The following is a 24408-nucleotide window of genomic DNA, read 5'->3' on the forward strand; positions in this document are numbered from 1 at the left end:
AGATTGGGTTTGCATGACCATTTTGCAGGAATTTAAAAACTGCATACAGTAACCTCATGTTTATCATTGATATCATGGAAGACCACAGGTCTTGAATCAAAAGAAAATATCCATGGTTTTCTAGGCTACACAGACTAGGAAGACTGTGCATACTAGCTGCACTGCACACTGACCTATCTAAAGGAAATGTTTGCTTTTTGTGAAATACTTAAAAAGCAGAGTTATGTAACAGAACTTGAGTAGGAAGAGCTCAATAAGCTATTCTAGACCAGTCCATCTTATTCCCTTTACCTCTAGTTGGGGCCACATAATTCACGAGTTACTACTTCCTAGTCACATCCGCTGTGTGACTGACACAAACAGCTCATAGGGAAAAAGTAAGTGAGAAACAGCATAACAAAAAAATGCAATTCAACCTCATCCCAGCATCCTGATTTTTACAGATGGGAGTGCTTTTACCAAGAATAGTTCTTTGAGTGCTTGTTCACGTCGATTCCAATCAGGTGTGCACGCATGGACACCTCAGGCGAGAGTCCGGGAGGCCATTATTTGGCATGGGCTTGTGGCATGTGCTGCAAGACTTAAAGCCTTGCGGCATGCCCCAGAGCCCAAGAAGGGGTGAGGGGACCGGGAAAGATCCCGCGCACAAACACTTATATTAACTATAACTATACTATCAGCAAACAACTAGAAAACAAGAAGAACAACTAGACTAGATAACTGCACTAAGGGAGCACTTGCAAAGCAAGCGAGCCACAGTTCCAGCGGCCGTGACGGACAGTAAGAAGGAACTGAAGGGGGTTGGGTCGGCAGGGTCATATATTGAGTGCCAGGAAGGTGCCACCCAGGGGCTCCCCAGCTGACTCGACGGGAACTGCTAGGAGAAAAACTTTCCAGTGACCGTGCACGCAGCGTGCACACACCTGATTTGGAATGGACGTGAACAACACATCTTGAAGAACAACAGTTACGAGAAGGTGAGTAACCGTTTTTCCGTTGGCGTTGCTACAAAGCATGACCCAGCCACTGCAAGGAGAGATGGTGCAGGACCCAAGGAGCAGGGGGAGGAGCCAGCTTATAGGTGCAGAATGTTTCTTTTAGTCTGTCATCTGGTGGTGGGGCTTTCAACCCATAGCAACACACTGGATGGAATATTTAGAATTTTCAACTTATTACAAATAAAATTACCAGTCTCTATTCCTACCATGGTTTTGTGACTCCATCCCATCGCTGAACTACATTGGTGGATGGGGTGGGACTTACCCTTCTCTTTTGAGAACGTGAGCGTGATAAACCATTTTCTATCTCTGATAGAACTCCATAAAGTGGCTCTTAAATTTTATCTGTCACCACCTCTGCTTTGCACTTCAGTGGTTCTCAAACTTTTACTGGTGACCACTTTCACGCAGCAAACCTCTGAGTGTAACCCCTTCCTCCCTCCCCTTACAAATTAAAAACACTTTTTATATATTTAACACCATTATAAATGCTGGAGGCAAAGTAGGGTTTCGGGTGGAGGCTGACAGCTCGCAACCCCTCCTGGAATAACCTCGCGGACCCCCTGAGGGGTCCCGACCCCCAGTTTGAGAAGCCCTGCACTAGAACGTGGTAATAGGGAGGAAAATACTGATTGCATCCTTAATGATACTTCTGTTAGACAGACTTGATTCAGTCTTCCGTTCAGAAGAGTTTCCAGCCTTCTGGCTGGGTACTTCCTGCCTGTACATCTTTTCTTGGGTAAGATGGCCAGAATGTGCATTCCACTGCATACAGGTTGGACAATCAGGGATGGTCTAGATAATACTAAGTCCTGCCATAAGTGCAGGGGACTGGTCTAGATGACCTCTCGAGGTCCCATCCAGTCCTATGATTCTATGGGAGTTCTGTAAGCATGATCATTTGGAATGGCAGCTGTCCGAAAAGCTTTGTCTACTCAAGCAGAATAGTTTAACAGAAACTATTCAACATTGTCATGACTGAACTGGGGTTGACACATTTGGACCAGCTTCCGTGTGGGAAAAATCACATTACAGCAAATTTTAATAAACCCAGCGTTTATGGGGGGAAAGCCCTGACTTTATATTAACCTGGTTATAACGCTGCTTAGTCTAATGCCCACAGCATGGCTAAAATATTATTAACAATTTCAGCAGTTACAGAATTCAGTGGCTGTTTATGACTGTGTAGACGAGGTCCTTGTCCCCTTTGTTCCCCCATACTTTTTCTGTAGACAGGAGAAATAAGACAAGACTGGCTAATTAAACTTGCCAACAAACTTTTTCTTTTTTCTTTAGGTGAATATTTTAGAACAGAAGAATTTGCAGACCAGTCTCAGGAAAGCCTAAGCTCCTCATCACTGAGAAGAAAGCTGTTTTTAGATGAGAATGGAAGTGTATCTGAGTGTTTGTCTCTTTCTCCACAAAGCCCTTGTAATAATCCACCAGCATCACTTGGAGTGCTATGTTCAATAGATATTTCTCCAGCCCGGTGCAGAAGCCCTGTGGAAACATCTAGTTCAGTAAGAAGCCTTTTCATTTTCTTTGTGTATGTACTGATTTAGCTGGTACACGTGAAATTCTCTGAAGCAGCAAAAACAACAAGGAGTCCAGTGGCACCTTCAAGGCTAACAGATTTATTTGGGCATAAGCTTTCGTGGGTAAAAAACCCACTTCTTCAGATGCAGCATTTTTACCCATGAAAGCTTATGCCCAAATAAATCTGTTGGTTTTTAAGGTGCCACCGGACTCCTCGTTGTTTTTGTGGATACAGACTAACAAGGCTACTCCTCTGATTCTAAAGCAGCAGAACCACTTCTGATTGTGTCTGATCAGATTTCACCAGCTGAAGTACCGCTTTTGAATAGTCTACACAACTGAAGTAATTAAAGAGTGGTGTTAATACCAAGAGTCCTGGTCAAATTCCAATTTTGGAACTAAATTGTGCCTAACTAAAACTTCATGTTTTTTAACTTAAAATTTATGCTTTTCTTTCCCTATCAAATTGTTGTGTAGTCCTGATATTCACTGTTGAAGAGCTGCTATTTCTCTGCCCAATGGTATTTGTGTCTGAATGATATTGACATAAGAGAATGAGAGGGAATGATTCGAATATGAATAGCTTGTGAAGTCTCTTTGATCTTTCCATATAGGATGCACTTTACAGAAAGACTTTATTGGCTGAGATCATATTGCAGCCATGCCTTCGTAAACTCATTAAGTTTGCATACCAAAAATATCATCTTAGTCCTCGGCTTGATTAGTACCTAAAACACCATTTGGTGTACATAATTGCTCTAGTTGCTTTCCCTTAAAGTTGATCTGCAAAGAAGAAAGATTTGTGCCCTTTCTTTCTTTCTTTTTTTCTTTTTTACTTTCTCTTTCTCTCTTGCTTGCTTGCTAGGAATGGTATAAATGACCCAATGTACCTAAAAGGGGGTTGTTCTGTGCTTGTTTTAAAAAAACAAACACGTCGGAAATATTGGGATTGTAAAATCTGGTCTTCCCTGAGTTTGCAGAGAACTCGGTGGTCTGATTGAGGTTGTGGACTTTCTTTAACCCTTAATTGAAAGGGAAGTGTTGAATGTTAAAGATTCATTCTCCAAACAATAGTTAACTTTTTGTTAACAAATCTGAATAAAAATCACGTTCCTTCTCAGACAGGGTTTGCTTACTTTCTTGGTGTATATCCTAAACCTACTAATTCTCTAGTAATCCACAGTATTGCTGGGAAAAGTAGGCAAAACATGATTTTTAATTAAAAAAAAAAGAAAAGAAAAGCAGAATGTCTGAGGAAAACTTTACAGATATTTATATGTAGTTAGGGCTTTTGTTTTTTGGGGTTATTTGAAGCAATTTTCAAGTTTTATGTAGATATATAAAATATAGGCGGGTATATAATATATATTAAAATATAGGGGCTTTCTGCCTATGTATACTGTAATGAGTAATCTCACTGTAATGTTCCCTAGAATGCTTTAACACATAATGTTTCAAACAGCATGACTTCAGAGCACCCTAGGGAACCTTAAGTGCACAGCAGCAGGATCTTCATGGACCAGTTAACATGCAGCATGTTTAGTGCACTTTAGAAATCTCTCCCCTGTAGTCTGCATTACTTCTCTGTGTAAACAAGCCTTAGATACAAGTAACCATTTGTGGTGGTTTTCTGGTGTTCAGTGGATGAACTCCACTTTCTCTTCCCTCCCTCACTCATTTGTATCAAGGGTGTTTATGGAATAAAACCAAAAATCAGAAGCCCTATACATAATAAAGCAAAAAAGGCACTTTTTTTACACTTCAAAGTAAAATAAGTATTTTCCTTGAAAGGATGGTATCGTATTACAAAACTGCCATGTTTACAGTGCTATTTACTCATTTGTGATCTTTGTTCAGAACTCTCAGATCTAGGAATGTAAAATACAGATGCACCTCTGGCATGCTATAATATACAAGTGAATTGGAAGTCCATCAATTTCTTGAGCTATCAGTTTCCAACACAAACTCACTTTTAATGAGACCTTCAACCAGCCAGGAGCATATTATACTAAATGAAAACAAGATCACAACTAAGGCATGAATGTCTGAACGTTGTGTTTCTTAGCTCCAACTCACATTTTCTGGTGATGTGCAAATTGCTATTTCCTGCTGAGGATAGATCTAAACAAAAGACTTTTGCTGGCATAGTTATGTTAGTCAGAGGTGCGATGTCTTGGTCTCTGACCATTATAACTGTGTTGGCAAAAACGCTGAGTTATGTACTGTGCTTTTTCCAGTAGAACTTATTTTGTTAGGGGGCTTGAATAAGCTATTTTGGCAAAACCTCAGTTTTGCCAGCAAACTCTGTGTCCGCACAATTACTACTTTACCAATACAATATATGGGTTATACCTATGGCAGCAAACTGTTCCTACTATAGACTTGGCCTGAGATAAGAGCACAGCTTCTTTTGACTCTTTCAGATGAAGAGTCTGTTTTGGTTGACTTCAAAGTTATGTCCTTCAGATAGTGTGGATTCTGTTAAAATATCCAATGGTGTCAGTGTGCAGTCTACTCAATCTGTCACTGCATTGGGGGCAACATTCCATTCTGTTTTGGGGTGTCTGCCATTTGGAAGATGAAACGTTGTAGGCATAACAATAATAAAAATACTAAACAGTAATTTGGCTGTTGATTAGGAAAATCCTTATACAGTAGTCTGGCTCCTGTTAGTTCTAATATGATTGATAACATAGTCTTAATTAGTACTCCTCTTTGGAAGCATTGGATTTCCTATGAGGCATCATAAAATCCAATTGGAGAATTTCAAATGGAATATTGCAGCAGTGAAATGCTTGATTGAGAGTGTCAGTGAAGCAGGAATAGAATTATTTTCCCAGTAGCACTGTACTTTCAAGTCTACAAATTTGTACATCAGTCTATAAATTTGTATTATGTAAAAGCTAATTCTTACTCTTTGTTGTTAAAGGGTCAGTTTTCCTCCAGTCCTATTCAGGGAGGTACAAGGGCATACAGTCTGGGAAGCATTACCAGTCCCACATTTCCAGAGAGGTCCCCTGCAAATATTGCTTCCCCTACTTTTTCTCCAATTGCTTTTCAGATAAGGAAGACACCATTGTCAGGTATGGTTTGACTTTATATACAGTCTCCTTTCATGCAGCTTGTATTTCTTGTTATGAAAAAATGATCCATCTAGAGGCAGGTACTTGGCTTGATAGTCCAGTGGTCTCATCTAGTATGGCACATGGCATGTTGAACAGTAAAGTGTCGTCAATGTAAATGTATAAAATGTTTACCTGAACAGAATTACTTAGAAAGTGCAAAAAAATAAATTTTTTTAGTGGGAAAAAGTGGAAAAAGGAATCATGAAAACTCATAGTATGAAATAAAGTAAAGGGGAGCAATATGATCTGAGGGGGAGGGTTTTGTTTGAAGTTATGTATCAAAAATAAGATGAGCAGTCAGAATTGTTGTAGGAAAAACTATTTTGATAGGGTTAGTGTCTTACATTTGAGCCCTGATACCCATAACCAGATTAAGCTGAGATTAAATGAATTCACTAGTTTAGAAACTTAGTGGTGCTTATCCATATCAGACTCCATAATTTGTTGCAATTTGGCAGTATTGGTAGTCTGTGTTCTGTAAAATCTCAGTCTGTTTGCATAGCTGATTCAGTCAGAACCTGCTATGAGATACTTCTGCAAAGTTATGTATAAAGACTGAATAGCTACTTTCCACTCTATGCCTGATTGTATAAAGTTCTGATAATTTTCACCCTCAAAAAGCTTTTGTAGAACTAATGTGTTCTAAGAAATTTACAGTACTTGCCTAGTATGGATTTTAGGTTATTGGACTGGAAGCATTTTGGGGTAAGGCACTGTTCATTTTGACACAATTTGGTACTGCCATTTGAAAACCTGGTCCAGGGATCAGCAACCTTTGGCATGTGGAGGCCCGCCAAGGTAAGCCCCCTGGCGGGCTAGGCTGGTTTGTTTACCTGCCGCGTCCACAGTTTCAGCTGATCGCAACTCACGCTAGCCATGGTTTGCCGCTCCAGGCCGATGGGGGCTGCGGGAAGCAGTGCGGGCCGAGGGATGTGCTGGCTGCCGCTTCCCGCAGCCCCCATTGGCCTGGATCGGCGAACCGCAGCCAGAGGGAGCTGCGCTCGGCCGAACCTGCAGACGCGGCAAGTAAACAAACCGGCTCGCAAGGGGGCTTATCTTGGCGGGCTGTGTGCCAAAGATTGCCGATCCCTGACCTGGTCTCTGCAGTAGTAGACCTTTCAGAGAAAGGAAAGCTTTAGGTAAGCAGGATTAAAATTTGAAAGTATGATGGCTAAACATGTGTGTAACAAGTATAACTTTTAAAAATAGTTGTATCAAATGCCTTTAGTGCTAGGACATGATACGCAAGGGAATCACCACTTAGTGTGGCTGTAGTTGTTCTAGTGACTTCTGGTCCTAGGATTCAGACTGTTAGCTTTTCTCCATCTGATATCTAATGAATTGTATTATTCTGTTTTTACTATGGACAGAACAAAGAAAGTTGACTTTTCGTTCTCCGGATGTTCCTTCTGCACCAGTCTCAAACAGAATGACACCCCCAAGTACTAGAAGTCCTTATATAGATGGCTGTTCTCCAATTAAAAATTGCTCTCCTATGAGACTTGGAGCATGCAGAGGGACTGCACAATATCAAACTTCCCTTATTAGGATACCATTTACCCTTGAAAATCACAACGAAGAGGCAGAAGACAAAGAGAATGCCCTACCTGCAGAAGTTCTGTTACCACAGATGGACACTGGAGTAAATTTACAGCAGCAGGATGGTGATACTTTTGCACACGGTACACATCTAGTTGTGGCGACTGTATCTATTTCACCAGATCACTCTGAAGCTTGTGAACAAGGACTGGCATCGTTGCAGGATATAGAAGGTTTAAAAGAAAATAATACTGTTGATATGGTTGATACAGTTGAGGTGTCAGATGAGAACACTTGGGTCAAGGAATGTGTTGGTAATAGCAGTATGCCAATGACCAGCTTCATGACAGGAATTACTTTCAGTATTGAAAGCTCTCACATGTGCATATCACCTCTTGCGGAAAGCAGTGTAATTCCTTGTGACAGCAGTAGTATTCAGGTAAGGGTTTTTGTTTTATTTAAATAATTTAGTATATTATACCTCAAGTTTAATCTCTCAGTTTTCACATTTGTCCCTCTACCATTCTGGATATACTTTCTGTCACGTCTTATCTGATGGGGTGTAAACACTGAATTGTGTGACTTAAAGCTTTTTCTATTTGACTGGCAACACAGCAATTCAAGGAAATATTTCTTATGCTACCACAGTAGTAAATGTGGATTAATCCCAAACTACTTGGATTCTGGTTGACCAATTTACTATCTCCTCTTGTTTCTAATGAATCTGCTGCAGTTAACTAAGTTATTACATAATGCAGCCGCCTTTTGCTTTTTAAGTCACAAATAGATTGTCAATTTTATTTAAGCCTGCAATTGTATTATCTTGTAAAATATGCAAGCCACACACATCTAGCCATATCACCTTGTATAGGAGGTCTCCAAAGAAGTCCTGGTTTTTGAAGGTAGTGAAGAAACTATGATGATAGTAGTAGGAACTGTCCTGCTGAAGATGCTGACACCTTAATATTTGAAAAAGTTCTGAGTTGTGACCACTAAATGTCCAACGGGCATGTACTTGAACTCACAAGTATTTCCAATTTGCCTATTTAACTTTCCCTGAAGTTTCAATCAGATAATAGCTTAGGACAGAAGTGATTCTAAGCATGCATTGTTAAACAGTTGCCAGATATCACCTTTAGATGTGGCTGTATTTCAATAGTTCATATTTTAATCAGTGATATGTATAGCTTGTATGATAGATTAAGTTTATAAATACAATATGAAAGGATTATGAAGTAGGGGCAATACAAATGTAAATTAAGTAATGCACAAGAAATAGGGGAGCTTATCTGGAACAGAGTACATAGGATATTAATTCCTGGCTTTTGTTCCTAGGTGGACAGTGGCTATAATACACAGACATGTGGAAGCAGCATTATGGATACAGTTGGGGCTGAGAACAATTGCAGAGACAATAATGTACATTCTTATGAGGCTCAGAACAAATCTCAGCTTTCCAGAACTAAGGTAGGAAATGCATAGAATGATATGTTTCAGAGTAGCAGCCGTGTTAGTCTATTCGCAAAAAGAAAAGGAGTACTTGTGGCACTTTAGAGACTAACAAATTTATTTGAGCATAATCTTTCGTGCTCTTATGCTCAAATAAATTTGTTAGTCTGTAGAATATGTTTTTCCATTTTCAATATCCATTCCTTCACACCACTCCCTGCTAGGTCAGGGGGTTGACAGATTGTTTCTAAGAACTTGTGGGAACTTGTAGACAGCAAATTTATTTGGTCTTAGTGTCAAGTATTAGATTAAAAACATGGATCTATAAAATAAAGAAAAATATACTGAAAATCCCAATTTTAAAATTCACGTGTTCTGATGACAGCAAAGGCTATTCCTGCGGGAATTCTGTGCCAAAAAATTAAAAATTCTGCATATGTTATTTGTCAAAATAATGTGGGTTTTTTTTGTTTTTTAAATGCAAAATGATCCACAATTACAGACCATCAGTCATGGTTGAGAACAACGTTGCAGGATGTGCAAAATAATTTGTCCCCATCTACATGCAGTTTTGTAGGGAATTCTCAAGCATGAGAACCTGGTGTAGCCATTTTTGATGTCATGCAAAAGAACAAATATATCCCTTTTGCCCTTTAGTAACTTCATCTGGACCGGGCTGGGTACTTTGGGAAGTGCTTGGTTCTGATTGTCCTGACATTTTAGTGACTTCTTGATAAATGTTTTATTTGCCCTCAGTCTTTTATTTTTTGTTGTTGTTGTTGTTGTTGTTTTTTAATGGGTAAGTAAAATAAATCCTGATCTGTAATCTAACTCCATTGGGCCACTTTGGCACAGGAAAAAAAAGTGAGAAAGCACATAGATCTCCTAGCTGAGGATTCCCTTATGGTCATTTATAATAAGGCTCCTTTACACCACTCTGGCAATGTAAAGGAGCCTTAAAACTTTTCCGTGTTTTATGCTTCTGGGGGGAATTGGCTGAGAATGGGAACAGTTAGTTAACAATAGGAACATTAGCAATGTTACTATTCAGGCAGGCTGCTACATTTTTGCCTGAGAATGAGATCAATTAACGATCAATAACAACATTAACAATGTGTTATTTTCACATTTAGAACAATCTTTTATTTCAAACATTGAAACAGTTTTGAAGGAATGCACAGAGCAGACTCTTATTCTTCCACACCTTATCCCATCTCAAGCAAAAACTGACTGAATTTTGTTTCAATCCAATCCCTGTTATAAAATGAGCCTCCATGCAGTTTAAGGGATAGCACTGGCTGATTGCATTTCTAACTCTGGCAAAACAGCTGCTTGCTTCCTTGCAGTGAAGGAACATAGGCAGGCAGGCTACTACATTTCTGCCTCGGGGGACAGAGCCTGCCTCATGCCTAACAACCCCAAGCCCCCCGTGCCCGGCAAGCCACTCTGTAGCAAGTCTCTCTGGCTTGTTCACACATGCACACCCAGCCCACTCCACCCCCGACGGGGATTAATGTCTCCCAGGCAGGTGCGTACGTCCCGCCCCCGCAGTGATTTGCGTCTCTGATGGCTGCTCCAGGTGTGCTGGAACAGATGCGCCGCCTAGGCTGTCCAGGAAGAGGCACGTGTCCCCAGCAGATTTCTTCTTTTTTCTGCATGGGGGGATAGATATCTGATCACCATAACAATTCTCTGCCCATGCAGGCGCGCAGAATTCCATCAGGAGTAAAAGGCACTGGGGGCTTGGGGAGAACTTGGCAAAAACATTGGTGAGACTACAAATGGACAACGTGCCGTCCCTGGGTATCTTAAAAGTTCCATGGTGTTGACTTGATTCAGTATGCTGAGGAATGTCTTTAAGAGAATTTTTCAACTTGAGATCTCTACTTCCACTTGTGATCTCATTGTACAGAGGCAAGGGAAAGCAACAAACACATAATACAGTTTCTGAGAATAGTGAAAGGGGATATATTAGACTAAAACAAAGGGGAATTATTCAGTTCTTCAAATGTTTGTATGTATTCCACTCTTGGTACACCTATGCCCTGTGTGCATGAAATCAGATTATATTGCACAGAAGTGTTTGTTGGGGCTGTGTCTGCACCTTGAGTGCCCTCAGACATCCCCACCCAAGGTCAGAATGGGTCCGACTGCCCTTCAGTTCTTTCTTACCATCCATGGCTGTGAGACAGAACCCTGCAGTGTCTGCATCACTATGTGGTTTATGAAGCAAATAAACATATCTTTGTATTGTTAGTTAGGTGTTAAATTAGTTACTGTTAGTGTGTACAGGGTTGGTACATCTGTTGGCAAACACACCCCCAAGCTTCTGTTAGTGTTAGGAATTTTTTCCTCTGTCTGAACTAAAGGTTCTATCTACACTTGGAGCTGAGGGTGTGATTCCCAGTTTGTGTAGCTAGCATGCTAAAGAGAGTAGTGAAGCATGGGAAGCAGCAAGTGGCAGCATAGGTTAACCGTGCTGAATATGTATGCGCAGGGTTCAGATGGGTTTGTATTTGGCATGGCTAGCCTGTGCCACTGCTACCGTCTGTGCTACCCTGGCTATATTACTGTGTTGTGTGGTAGGTTGATAAGAGCTAGCCCAAGTATGTCTATGCAAGCTGGGAATCACACAACCAGCTCAAGGTGTAGACATATCTAAAGTCTCCTGGCTTCAAGAACTGCCCTTCATGTGAGACAGCTGTGTTCTTTAACAATGGTCACTCGAGGTGCCTTTTTTGCCTCTGGGACGGGCCTACCTGGAAGAAGCAAAACTCTCACTTCACTCCCTCAAAGGGTGGCTCAGCCCAGAATGAGTCCTGATGACACCCTGGAGAACATGGTACATGACCAATGGTACTGGCCTATGAAAAGATTCAAGCCATGCCCAATACCAAATCTATGGTACTGATGTTTACTCTCTCAGGACTGATGATCTTAGCACCAAGGACATTGTTGGAGTTGTCCCCAGGAACTGCCACCTAATAAGGCAATTCTTAGAAGACCACAAATGAACACTCAGGATCCTTTATCTGTAACATTTCAAAAGTGGGGTCAATAGCATATTTCCTCTAGATATGCAGAGTCCAGAATAGCTGGAATCTGCATATCTACTAAGATTTTATTTTTTTTAAAAAAAGGATTGTCCATTAGCTCTATGGCAGTGAATCAGCTGACCATCTCCTCCATGCAGGGCAACACCATTTTCTCCCATCTTGTGGTAGCTAGGCTTACGGGTCTCATCCATGTTTTTCCCCAGTCAGTCACTTCCCCCCTAGGATCTCTGTGCAGTCCTAGCTGGGTTGATGGCAACTACCTTTGAGCTCCTAATATCATTTGTCCATGAAAATGGCCTTTTTAGTGGCAATTATATCAGCGTGGAAAATAGGAAAAATACAAGCACTTAATTCTGGCCCATCACATGCTGTAGTCCATAAGGAGAAGGTCACCCTTAGGCCCCACCCTACATTTTTACCCAAGGTAGTCTCAGACTTGCATTTGAATCAAATGAGTCATGTACCTGTGCTCTTCCCTAAACTCCACTCCCACCAAGAGGAAGCCAAATTTGCATACCCTGGATGTGCTTAAGCCTCTATTATTTTATCTGGATAGGACCAAAACCTTTACTTCTCTTTTGACTAATTGTAGCTTTTGCAGGTTGGATGAAAGGTCAGGCATCTTCCCAGAGGCTATCTAAGTGGGTATCTACTTACTTTAGGGTTTTATGAGCTAGGCAGATTAGATCCTCAGTGCAGGTTAGGGCTCACTCCACTAGAGCTGAGGTAAATTCTATGGCTTTCTTGAAAAGTGTAACCATCTCTGAAATCTGAAGGTCTTCAGTGACCTGGGGATCTGGTCATATATTTACATGACATTATTCCCCAGTTGAGGCATCAAGATCTAATACCCGTTTTGGCAGAGCGGTCCTGCAGTTGATATTTGAGTAGATACTGAGCAAGTACATTCTATACATCAGGTCAAAGCTTGAGAATCATCAGCAGAGAAATATGTATGGAGAATCACATGAAAGCGAATGGTAACTTTGAGATATTGTCTATGTGTATTCCATGACCTGTCTTCCTTCCCCACTACTACAGAGTCCCCTTTTACCCTAAATCTGTATTTGTGCAGGAACTGAGGAGCAGCTGGCTCTGCTCTGCCCTTTATGCCCTTGCGGGGAGGGGGAAATGACGACACACACGAGTGATCAGGGCATGCCTCTCCCCCAATGGACACTGCAGGCCAAAAGCATCCGATCTCACTCACACAGGGTGCATATGCACCAGAAGTTGACAACACCTCTAAGAACCATAGTTACTATAGGGGAAATAGCTGTTTTTTATTTCTGTTGTTTTAATTTTCAGGAAGGGATGAAGATAAAACTGTTTTATACTGGTGATCTGAAACTTCCAGTGACTTAACCCCCAAAATGATCCTTTATAACAAGGAGACAAGATGGTTGAGATAATATATTTTATTGGACCAACTTCTGGTGGTGAAAGAGACAAGCTTTCTAGCTTGCACAGAGTTCTTCTACAGCGTGTGTAAGCTCTCTTTCATCATCAGAAGTTGGTCCAATAAAAGATATTGCCTCAACCACCTTATTTCTGTAATATCCTGAGATCAGCACCCGTTATAGCAGGGACTGATTCAAATGAAGTGAGGACTGAATTGTTAACTTATTGAAATGAGGATTTTTGAAAGAATGATAATAAAAGAAATTTGTTTACAAACCTAGGAGTTTCCTGTTTTAAACCATAAAGACAATCAGCTGTTGAGAGCAAAGTCTCCAGAGATTCAGCCATGTTTCCATAAAGTAAAAACATACAATACATTATTCAGGCAAAATGCAACTTGCAACTTTTCTACTTGGAAACATACCAACGAACATCAGATTCAGGGATTACACAAAAATGGTATGTGGATTTTTATGGAGAACTTAAAATGCTGTTGGCTGGTACCTGTTAATAATTTATCTTGTAGGACCTGAAGAATGATGAACACAGTAATACTACAACTGAGTTCAGGGAGCAGACCAAACTGCTGCCTTGCTGCTTGTTTCATATGTATTATAAGGAGCTGGGAAGCAGCAATCTATACAGGTTCTCCTAACCCACATCCACTGGACATGGAAAATTAGGGAGGCTGTGAGCTGGACTTGAAACAAAAATTGATAGCATTTTTTCTTTTGAGCTGTTTCTGTGAACACTAGTGGCAGGTTTCTAGAGGTGTCAAATTGTTCCAAAATCTTAGCTGTACCAGCTTCAATAGAAATACACTCTACATTTCAGCAACCTTAGAATGGGTGAATATTTAGCAGTTTCTTAATCTAATGTTTCCATGTTTGGACACCAGACAACATTCACATTAGGGCTCTCAATTAATCGCAGTTAACTCATGCAATTAACTCAAAAAAAATTAATCATGATTAATCGCACTGTTTAAACAATAGAATACCAATATAAATTTATTAAATATTTTGAATGTTTTTCTACATTTTTATATACATATTGTATTCTGTGTTGTAATTGAAATTAAAGTGTTTATTATTCTGGATTACAAATATTTGCACTGTGAAAGATAAACACAATAAATACTATTTTTCAGTTCACGTCATGTAAGTACTGTAGTGCAGTCTGAGTCGTGAAAGTGCAATTTACAAATGTAGAATTTTTTTGTTACATAACTGCACTCAAAAACAAAACAATGTAAAACTTCAGAGCCTACAAGTCCACTCAGTTCTACTTCTTGTTCAGCCAATCACTAAGACAAACAAGTTTGTTTACATTTACAGGAGATAGTGCTGCCCACTTCATATTTACAGTGTCAACAGAAAGTGAAAACAAGCATTTGCATGGCACTTCTGTAGCCGGCATTGCAAGGTATTTACATGCTAGATATGCTAAACATTCGTATGCACCTTCATGCTTTGACCACCATTCCAGAGGACATGCTGATGATGCTTGTTAAAAGAATAATGCGTTAATTAAATTTGTGACTGAACTCCTTGGGGGAGAATTTTATGTCCCCTGCTTTGTTTTACCCACATTCTGCCATATATTTCATGTTATAGCAGTCTCGGATGATGACCCAGCACATGTTGTTCATTTTAAGAACACTTTCACTGCAAATTTGACAAAACACAAAGAAGGTACCAATGTGAGATTTCGAAAGATAGCTTCAGCACTCGACCCAAGATTTAAGAATCTGAAGTGCCTTCCAAAATCTGAGAGGGATGAGGTGTGGAGCATGCTTTCAAAAGTGTTAAAAGAGCAACACTCCGATGAGGAAACTGACTCAGATAATGAAAATGAACATGCATGGGTTCGCACTGCTTCAGATCGTTGTCGATCACAACCTGCCATCAGCATAGACGTATATCTGCTGGAATGGTGGTTGAAGCATGAAGGGACATACGAATCTTTAGCGCATCTGGCACATAAATATCTTGCCACACCGGCTACAACAGTGCCATGAGAACGCCTGTTCTCATTTTCAGGTGACATTGTAAACAAGAAGCGGGCAGCATTATCTCCTGCAAGTGTAAACAAATTTGTTTGTCTGAGTGATTGGCTAAACAAGAAGTAAGACTGAGTGGACTTGCAGGCTCTAAAGTTTTACATTGTTTTATTTTTGAATGCAGTTATTTTCTGTACGTAATTCTACATCTGTAAGTTCAACTTTCATGATAAAGAGATTACACTACAGTACTTGTATAAGGTGAATTGAAAAATACTCTTTCTTTTGTTTTTTTACAGAGCAAATACTTGTAATCAAAAATAAATATAAAGTGAGCACTGTACACTTTGCATTCTGTGTTGTAATTGAAATCAATATATTTGAAAATGTAGAAAACATCCAAAAATATTTAAATAAATGGTATTCTATTCTTTAACAGTGTGATTAATCGTGATTAATTTTTTTAATAGCTTGACATCCCTAATTCACAAGAAACCAGTTTGAGCTATTGGAAGATATTCTGGGGATATTATATTCTACAGTCTCTGTAAATTCACTGTTCTCTAAATAAAGCAAAAAGTAGATTAGATTTTGCAACACAGCCATTTAGTATACATGTAACCTAGACATTGCCCATGAACAAGTTTGCCCTGATCAGCACCTCTAGTTTTCATCCACCAATATTTCTTTCAGACGTGGGCCCTCAAATGCTTAGTTAACATTTCACGGGGGGGGGGGGGGGGGGGGGGGGGGGGGGGGGGAGAGTGCATGTTACATCAAAATATCTGCTGTGAAATTGCCAGATGGTGGTGTGAAGCACACAGTATAGTTCTACTTCCATAATTACAGTATTGGGTAATCCTTATTTATTCATTGTGCACTCCATAACTAGCTCACACTTCCCTCATAATCTTTTCCTGAATATGCAAAAGAAAACTTCTCTTGAGTGTGGTCCGATGGATTTAAGCACAGAAGTAGCAGTGAGGGACTCCTCTGGGACTTGTTTGATACTTAGTTCTTTACCAAAAACTTTACCTCTTTATCCCCTGCCCTTGCTTGTCATCTGCCCACTCTAGTGGACAATTGTCAACCACTCCTTTTACTTTTACCAGTTCTTGAGAGTACACAGTGACCAATTTTTATCTTCAGTTTCTAACCTCGTTGCTTAAACACTTTTCAGTAGAATAGTATCTTGGAGTTTCAATATGAAAATATTAGTTTTATTTTTGGCCACTCTATAGAAGTCACTCCTTTCTTCCTAGTTAACTGTCTTTTCTGTTGTTGCTGGTGCTCTCTCCCTCTTCTTTCTCCTTGAAATCTGCTGAGTATTTGAAACTGAACTACCCCATTCTCCTGCCCAACTTCAATAGCTGTGCAGGTGTCTAGTTGCATTCTTGCCTGTATCTGATAGTTTTCTTTCCCTGTTGATACTTCCTCTACACAAAGGCTTCTCCTTTATGGAGTTCCACAAGGATCTTTTCCCATATTCATTCTTTTTTTACCAACTTCCTCTTCATCTATTCCACTTTCCTTCACTGTCCTCCGAATATAACTTGTGATCTTAATTTTCTTGCTCCTCTTCTCACATTTTCCTAGGTTCATAGATTGGTTTGTCAGCCTCTCTGCAATATTGTTCATATTCTCACTTCCATATACACTGACATCTTAGCTAGGATTTCACTTTTTCAGCTTCCTTTTTCAGTAGTAATTCCCAAATCCCACCTCTGTGGACTATCGTATTTGCAGAATAACTTCCTGTCTGTTCTAAGGAATAAATCATCTCCATCTCAATCAACTCAACTAGCTCCTTATCAATTTCAATACAAAGAGAAGTTTGTTTTTAAAAACTTCCCATGGACTTGCCCTAATCACTCAGATATTTTCTTACACCGTTTGCTTACAACCACTGGCCTGTGGCCCTCTATATAATATCTACATTGCTGGTACCTCCTTTACAGTTTCTTATATTTGGAACAGTCTTCCCATATCTGTCTCAATTCTCTTCTATTTTGCCTCTACTTTGTGTTTTGTAATTTAACGCTGAAAAGCAGTTGGGGATACAGTTTGCATGAAAGATGCTATACAAAAAGTTGCTGTAGTCATACTGTATCAGGGGGAAAAATCAAGACTGACTAAGAAAAGTCTGATGATTCAGGAAAATAAACAGTGGCCATCACTGTATAGGGCAAACCCTAAATGAGAGAATGTGGAGGGACTCGATGAGAGAATATTTCTCAATTTTTTTTTGTTCTAGCAAAGCTTCCAGAATGATTTGACAACACTGAAAATAGATATTCAATAGAAAAACACTATATTATATATCCTTAATTTTGCTATTGTTGGATTTGTTTAAGTTAGTGGTGCAAACTGGCAAAGATAACATGTCAGTTTTGACTAGCCAAGTTTACAAAAACCATTGGACTTAAAAACCTGAAGAAACAATACATTGAATTACTCACCAGCCTGGCTGTTGGAGACAAAGATATTGGAACTTGGCACCCTACCTTTGTGGATAACCTAATCTTAGAAGCTCTAGAATGCATGTTTGTCCCATTATCAAATTCTTTCAGTTAAGCTTTTTTTTTCTTTTTCTATTATAGTAAGGACAAACAGTCCCAAGATGTTGGATGGAGAGTCTGCCTGTCATTCTATGCAATAACCTGAAGAAATGCCGCTATCAAAGTGATTAGACCAAGGCTGACAAGTAGCCTTTGGCACATATGACTTTTGCAAATGGAATCAGTTGTGTCTCAATTGCATTTTGAACTACATTTTGAACACTTTTTGAAGATAAAGTGTGAGAACGATTTGTATGGCACTTAAAAAACAAGTCATCTGAATTGTTACTTGAAAGGCAAAATAGCTTGTGAAATTTTGTCAAATCACAAACCTCTGTATGTTTGTTATCCTTACCTCAGCAATGACCACTCTGGAGAAAATGTACATTGAAATTAACAGGGAGACTTCTATATCACTAATAAAATATTATTAATTTTCTGTTTCTTCAAACTTAAGTATTGTAAAAAAAAAATCGAAATTTGTGATTCATTTAAAATGTGTAATCAACAAATTAACATACTTTTCTGAGGTGCTTTTTTTGTTTGGTTGGTTTTTTTACATTTTTAAACTTTGTCCTTCTTTACCTGTCAGTTTAAGGTTCTTGGCATAAATAAAGGTTGGTCCCTGCCATAGTCTCTATGCCAAGGAGGATAAGTCACACTTCATTATTTAATTGTGATGATAAACCCTTGAAATAGGAGATATAACTATCAACTAGGTTTGGCACTATGTTTCTGTATTGTGTTTTAGGTCCACTTGAATAATACAGGGATTAAAAATTTACAGTGCATTTATGTCCTGAACTGTATATTTAGGTGTGATCTCACAAACCATCAGGGCTATAAAAATATCTTTGTACCATTAGAAGCTGAGCATGCTGCTTTCTAATGGTGTGCAAAGCATTGTGTTCTCTGGCATGTCATGAGATCAGAAATTTAAAACAACATTGTTTGTCATCCTGCTTCCCCTTTTCTGCTTCCTGCTTGTATTGGCATGATTTTAGTAGCCATTATGTAGCAAAACAGATAATTTAATGCTTTATGCCATTTGAAAGCAAGGATTTCAGACTTCCAGAGGGTAATAAGGAATGTTTGGGGTTTTATATTTTTATGATAACCAACATATAATGGATGCTAATATTATGCCAATGTAAGGTGGGGGGAAGAAGAGGGAAAGCAATATGGTAATCAGAATTTTATATGAATGTAAGGTTGGATCTTGTGAGCTGATCATGCTAGAAGCACACTGGTAGACCAGTACAAGTATTTCTAAGACAATACATTTTTTTCAAAGAATTTGCCCTGTACCAGTAATGAAAATGATCCCTGTAGTATCAGTGGAACTTCTGGACTCTTCTGGTTGAAATGTGAGATTAACTGTGGTTTATCATTTTAAAATTAAATTTTAGTTGGATTCTTCAGAGCTGCATGTTCAATGATCAGAGTTTTCAAATTAGTCACAAATAATAAAGTAATCACTAAAATTGGTTAATTGTTCCCTGTGTAAAATAAGCTTTTTCATAGGTAAGGCAAAAAATGAATAGCACAACTGGATGAATGTGAAAATAGTGAATTGTATAAAAGTTTTTGTATGTATTGTCTATCCTCTTTTCTCTCTTCAAATAGAGTGTGCCAAGAAGCAACCAACTATTTATTTTGACTTAAGAAAAACAAATATTTTTAATTATGTTTAGAAAACCTACTGTATTAATGAACTACAGTGCCCTTTTGACCATCACATTTATCTAGTTTTACTTAATTCATCAGTTGGCACATATTGCACAAAATGGTCACTGTTTACATTTAAAGAAAACAATTTATATTGTTTTAACAAGGGTTTTTTATATTGAAAATTATTGTATAATTTTAAACGATTTAATGTAATAAAGATTGATTGTTTCTCCCTCACACCCTAGATTGTTTTGAATAGTTTTGTTTTTAGTATCATGCCAGACTAAAGACATTAAGATACTTCTCTTCTTTCAAGTGGGGCAGGAAACAACTTGGACTAAAGCTGATTTTATTGTGATGTAAGTCTGGTGTTGAAGGTACTGATTTTGATTAGGGCTGTGAAGCAATTAAAAAAATTAATCCTGATTAATTGCGCAGTTAAAAAAAATAATTGCAATTAATCGCGTGATTAAAAAGATTAATTGTGCTGTTAAACAATAATAGAATACCATTTATTTAAATATTTTTGTATGTTTTCTACATTTTCAAATATACTGATTTCAATTACAACAGAGACTACAAAGCGTACAGTGCTTTTTAGATTTATTTTTATTACAGATATTTACACAGTAAAAAACAAAAGAATAGTATTTTTCAATTTACCTTATACAAGTACTATAGTGCAATCTCGATCATTGAAGTTGAATTACAACTGTAGAGTTATGTACAAAAAAAACTTTTAAAAACCAAAACAATGTAAAACTTTAGAGCCTACAAGTCCTACTTCTTGTTCAGACAATTGCTCAAGCGAGTTTGTTTATATTTGCAGGAGATAATGCTGCCCGCTTCTTTACAATGTCACCTAAACATGAGAACAGCCGTTTGCATGGCACTGTTGTAGCCAGCAGTGGAAGATATTTATGTGCCAGATGCGCTAAAGATTCATATGTCTCTTCATGCTTCAACCACCATTCCAGAGGACATGCGTCCATGCTGATGACGGGTTCTGCTTGATAACGATCCAGAGTATTGCAGCCCAACGCATGTTCATTTTCATCATCTGAGTCAGATGCCACCAGCAGAAGGTTGATTTTCCATTTTGGTGGTTCAGGTTGTGTAGTTTCTGCATCGGAGTGTTGTACTTTCAAGATTTCTGAAAGTATGCTGCATACCTTGTTGCACTCAGATTTTGGAAGACATTTCAGATTCTTAAACCCTTGGGTCGAGTACTGTAGCTGTCTTTAGAAATCTCACATTGGTACCTTCTCTGCGTTTTGTCAAATCTGCAGTAAAAGTGTTCTTAAAATGAACAAAGTGTACTGGGTCCTCATCCAAGACTGCTGTAACATGAAATATATGGCAGAGTGGGGGCAAAACAGAGGAGGAGACATACAATTCTCCCCCAAGGAGCTCAGTCATAAATTTAATTAATGCTTTTTTTTTTTTAACGAGCGTCATCAGCCTGGAAGCATGTCCTCTGGAATAGTGGCTGAAGCATGAAGGCACATACGAATGTTTAGCATATCTGGTAGGTAAATAATTTGCAATGCCGGCTACAAAAGTGTCATGTGAACTACCTGTTCTCACTTTCTGGTAACATTCTAAATAAGAAGCGGGCAGCATTATCTCCCTTAAATGTAAACAAACTTGTTTGTCTTAGCAATTGGCTGAACAAGAAGTAGGACTGAGTGGCCTTGTAGGCTCTAAAGTTTCATATTGTTTAATTTTTGAGTGCAGTTAGGTAACAAAAAAAAAAAAATCTACATTTGTAAGTTTCACTTTCACGAGAAAAATATTGCACTACAGTACTTGTATGAGGTGAACTGAAAAATTTCATTTGTTTATCATTTTACAGTGCAAATATCTGTAATAAAAATATAAAGTGAGCACTGTACACTTTGTACAACACTTTGTGTTGTAATTGAAATCAATATATTTGAAACGTAAAAAACCCCCATCCAAAAATATTTAATAAATTTCAATTGGTATTCTATTAATAGTGCAATTAAAACTGATTAATTGTCATTAATTTTTTAATTGCGATTAATTTTTTGAATTAATTGCATGAGTTAACTCTGATTAATCGACAGCCCTAATTTTGATGCTTCAACTTACAATGAGCAGCACAGATCATGGTGTTGAAGAGTATAATGCTAGTTATAAATTATCTAATACAGCAGACTGTGCACAAGTTGAGTCAAATGGTAGTGGTCCCTTTTCAGTATTATCTGACTATTTGAATTTATGAGGAAGTTTTGAAAAAATGAACTAAGGGAGTAGAATGGAGAGAGGGAGGTGACTTATGACTTCAAGTATGTGGAAAACTACTGGTGCTAAGTGGCAGTGGTTTTGTGTATGGGAAAGAAACAGCTTTTTTAAGCATAAAGCAATAGCCATATTTTTTTTGCCATTAGGAAGAATCATAAGTAGAGAAGAGCAGACCAGAGCCACAGGTTGACTTAAGTAGGTGGCAAAACCCTTGTATTGCCTTTTCAGAATATTTGATCTGAGCAATGCCATGAGTCAGCAGCTTTGCTTAGTAGCAGCAGGCTCCTCGTTTCATCTTTTCCTTGCCTGTTGCTGCTTATCGCTTTTTGTTAGCACTTGTGTTTGCTTCCCTACTGCAGAAGTGTATGCCACTTACTGTCACCCCTCCAAATTCTCTTCCTTCCGTCTCCAAGAATGTATGCAAATATGCAGCATTATCCCGCACTAAATCTTGGATACTACTGGGTATACAGCTGCCTTTACTTGTTCCTGTCTTCAATGGGTATGGAAAGACAAGTTTCTTACCGGGATAACTTCCTTTCTGCTAACCGCATCTCCCACAATTCTGTGATTGTATGAGATATTCCCCTCCTTTCTGTGGTTCTGGAGGTAGTTCAGTGTTACAACATAGCCTTCTGCTGGTCATGCTCACATCTCTGGCTTGCTGCGTAGAAATTTAAATATAAATTTAGCTGTGTAGAAATTTAAATATAATTAGTGATAACCTTAATGCCAACCGGTGAACTATGTTCAGTAGTCTAACTAGCCCACAAACTGTAGACAAATTAAATGTCATACAAAGGAGGGTAGAATTGTGGGAGATGCTGCTAGCAGAAATGAAACTACTGGATAAGAAATTTCTCATACAATGAGTAGTATCCCTACAGCTACTCCACTTGAAGTGCACATGTGCCCTCTGTGCCTTCTGCAGCCCATTGTTCCATATAATTTTGTGTTCTATGGGAAGTAGTGAGCAGTAAACATTAAGCCGGGAAGCATAAAGAATAGACTGAAACTGAGAAATCTTTTGTTGAAGATAAGTGCCTGAATAGAAAGTAAATCTCAGGCCTATGTTGTATGCACCTCTACAATGCATAACTTAATCTATCTGGCCAGTGTTAGTTTGGATGCCCAAAGACCTTGATGCTTCGGGTGAAAGGACACAAACACGGATGAACCTGATCTTGTTGAGGCAGATCTTTGCTCGAGGCAGATCTTTAGTGCACTACATAAATCCAGATTATGCTACAGTTTTTCAGTAGGATGCTGTGGACTTGGAAAGAATGATGGGAAGATCACTTTCTCCAAAGCACAGAAAGAGGATTAAACTGTTGGTAAAAGAGTCTTGACCCCTTAGAACCAAGTTCTTGTGGAATACACCGTATGGTTCCTGCATGGATAGGGCTGCTAATTTACTCATCTAGCAGACATGTTAGTGACCAAGAAGCAGGTTTCGATAGAATGGCGTAACAGCTGTTCAAGGGGTTGGTTGGTTGGTTAGGGCTGTTAGGACCAGTGATAGATCCCACTTAGGAAAGAGTGGCTAGAGTTGCAGTCACACCAATCTTTAATAAGCCTTCTGGGTCTGAAAACCATGGTCTTCTTGTACAATGTAGTACTAGAACTATTACCTTTGCTTCCTCTTGCCTTATCTCCTGAGCTACCTTCCTTAGAAGTGGAAGTCGTGGGAAAGCAGCCCTTTCTCCACCTATGTACAAGAGTATCCATATCTACTGACCTTGGATCTTCTTCCCTAATGAAGTATTTTGGCACCATTGTGTCTTTGTGATGCAGACTGACAGCTGAAATACCAAATTTCTGTGACATCATGTTGAGGACTACCTGACTCAGACACCATTTTGAATTTTTTGGCTGCACATCTGCTAATCTGCCTTCTGCTGTGGTTCTCCCTTTGTGTATTGCTCTTACAGAAACTGGATTCTCCTCCACCCATTTCATTACTGCTATTGCTTCCCAATGTAGGGTTGAGTTTCAAGTTCCTTCTTGGTTTTGAGATACACCATTGTTGTGATGGTGTCCAGTTTGAGTAGCATGTGGTTGCCTTTGAGGTGGCTCTGGAACCTGCAGAGGGATAGCTTTGTTGCTCTGAGCTCCAAGAGACTGATGGTTTCATTCCTGTCTACAAAGCAATACATTTCTTATGCTGTTCTGTATTCCAGATATACTCCCCCATACCACAAGGATCAGTTCACCCTCTGGCTAAGTTCCCTGTAAGCTCTGCGGCTGCCCAGCAGGCTATCAAATGCCACGCAGGTCAGGTGTCCCTCCACCTACTGCTATGCTGCTCCTGCTGTCTGCCTTAGAGCTGCTCCCGGGAGCCTCCTGCTTCCTGTGCAGAGCAGAGGAGAGAGGTACTGATGTCAGGGTGTCCCCTACCCCCTGTACTCCATCTCCACAGAGTGGGGGGGTAGGGAACACGACAGGGCTCAGGACAGAGGGTGCTTGCTGGCAGGTGCTGCTGTTTCTGAACTTGCTGATCTACTTAAAAGGGCAGCATACTTATAGTGGGGTCAGCGTACTTAAAGGGGCAATACACATCTCTGTCTCTCTCTCTCTCTCTCTCTCTCTCTCTCTCACACTCTCACACACACACACACACTCTCTCTCTCTCTCTCTCTCTTTCACACTCACCTCCCAACACATACTTGTACGGTTGATACTTCTTTTAAAGTGTGCTGTTTGAGTTTTTGGACTGGTCTATGCATTTCATAATTTTTATTTCTCTCTTATGCTTAAATTTAATTCTTTGAGTAGTGAGTTCTAAAATGTCCAACCTGTCCTGAC

At 39.2% G+C, this 24408-nt stretch overlaps 1 protein-coding gene across 2 annotated transcripts in view; it reads left to right on the forward strand.

Annotated features, from left to right (window-relative positions):
* BORA (BORA aurora kinase A activator) overlaps positions 1–19572 on the forward strand; it is a 45262-nt gene extending 25690 nt beyond the window's left edge. Inside the window, exons 8-13 of one of the 2 annotated variants that reach the window (XM_027821202.3) lie at positions 2295–2518; positions 5464–5617; positions 7030–7637; positions 8534–8665; positions 13386–13563; positions 17707–19572. In XM_027821202.3, coding sequence (XP_027677003.2) covers positions 2295–2518; positions 5464–5617; positions 7030–7637; positions 8534–8665; positions 13386–13563; positions 17707–17765 — 1355 coding nt within the window. In that variant the 3' untranslated portion in view covers positions 17766–19572. The remainder of the gene's footprint in view (positions 1–2294; positions 2519–5463; positions 5618–7029; positions 7638–8533; positions 8666–13385; positions 13564–17706) is intronic. The other variant, XM_043533891.1, reaches the window with a different exon arrangement.
* The last annotated feature ends 4836 nt before the right edge of the window (positions 19573–24408 follow it).

Source organism: Chelonia mydas, chromosome 1 (genome assembly GCF_015237465.2).
Source record: "Chelonia mydas isolate rCheMyd1 chromosome 1, rCheMyd1.pri.v2, whole genome shotgun sequence".
Taxonomy (NCBI): Eukaryota; Metazoa; Chordata; order Testudines; family Cheloniidae; genus Chelonia; species Chelonia mydas.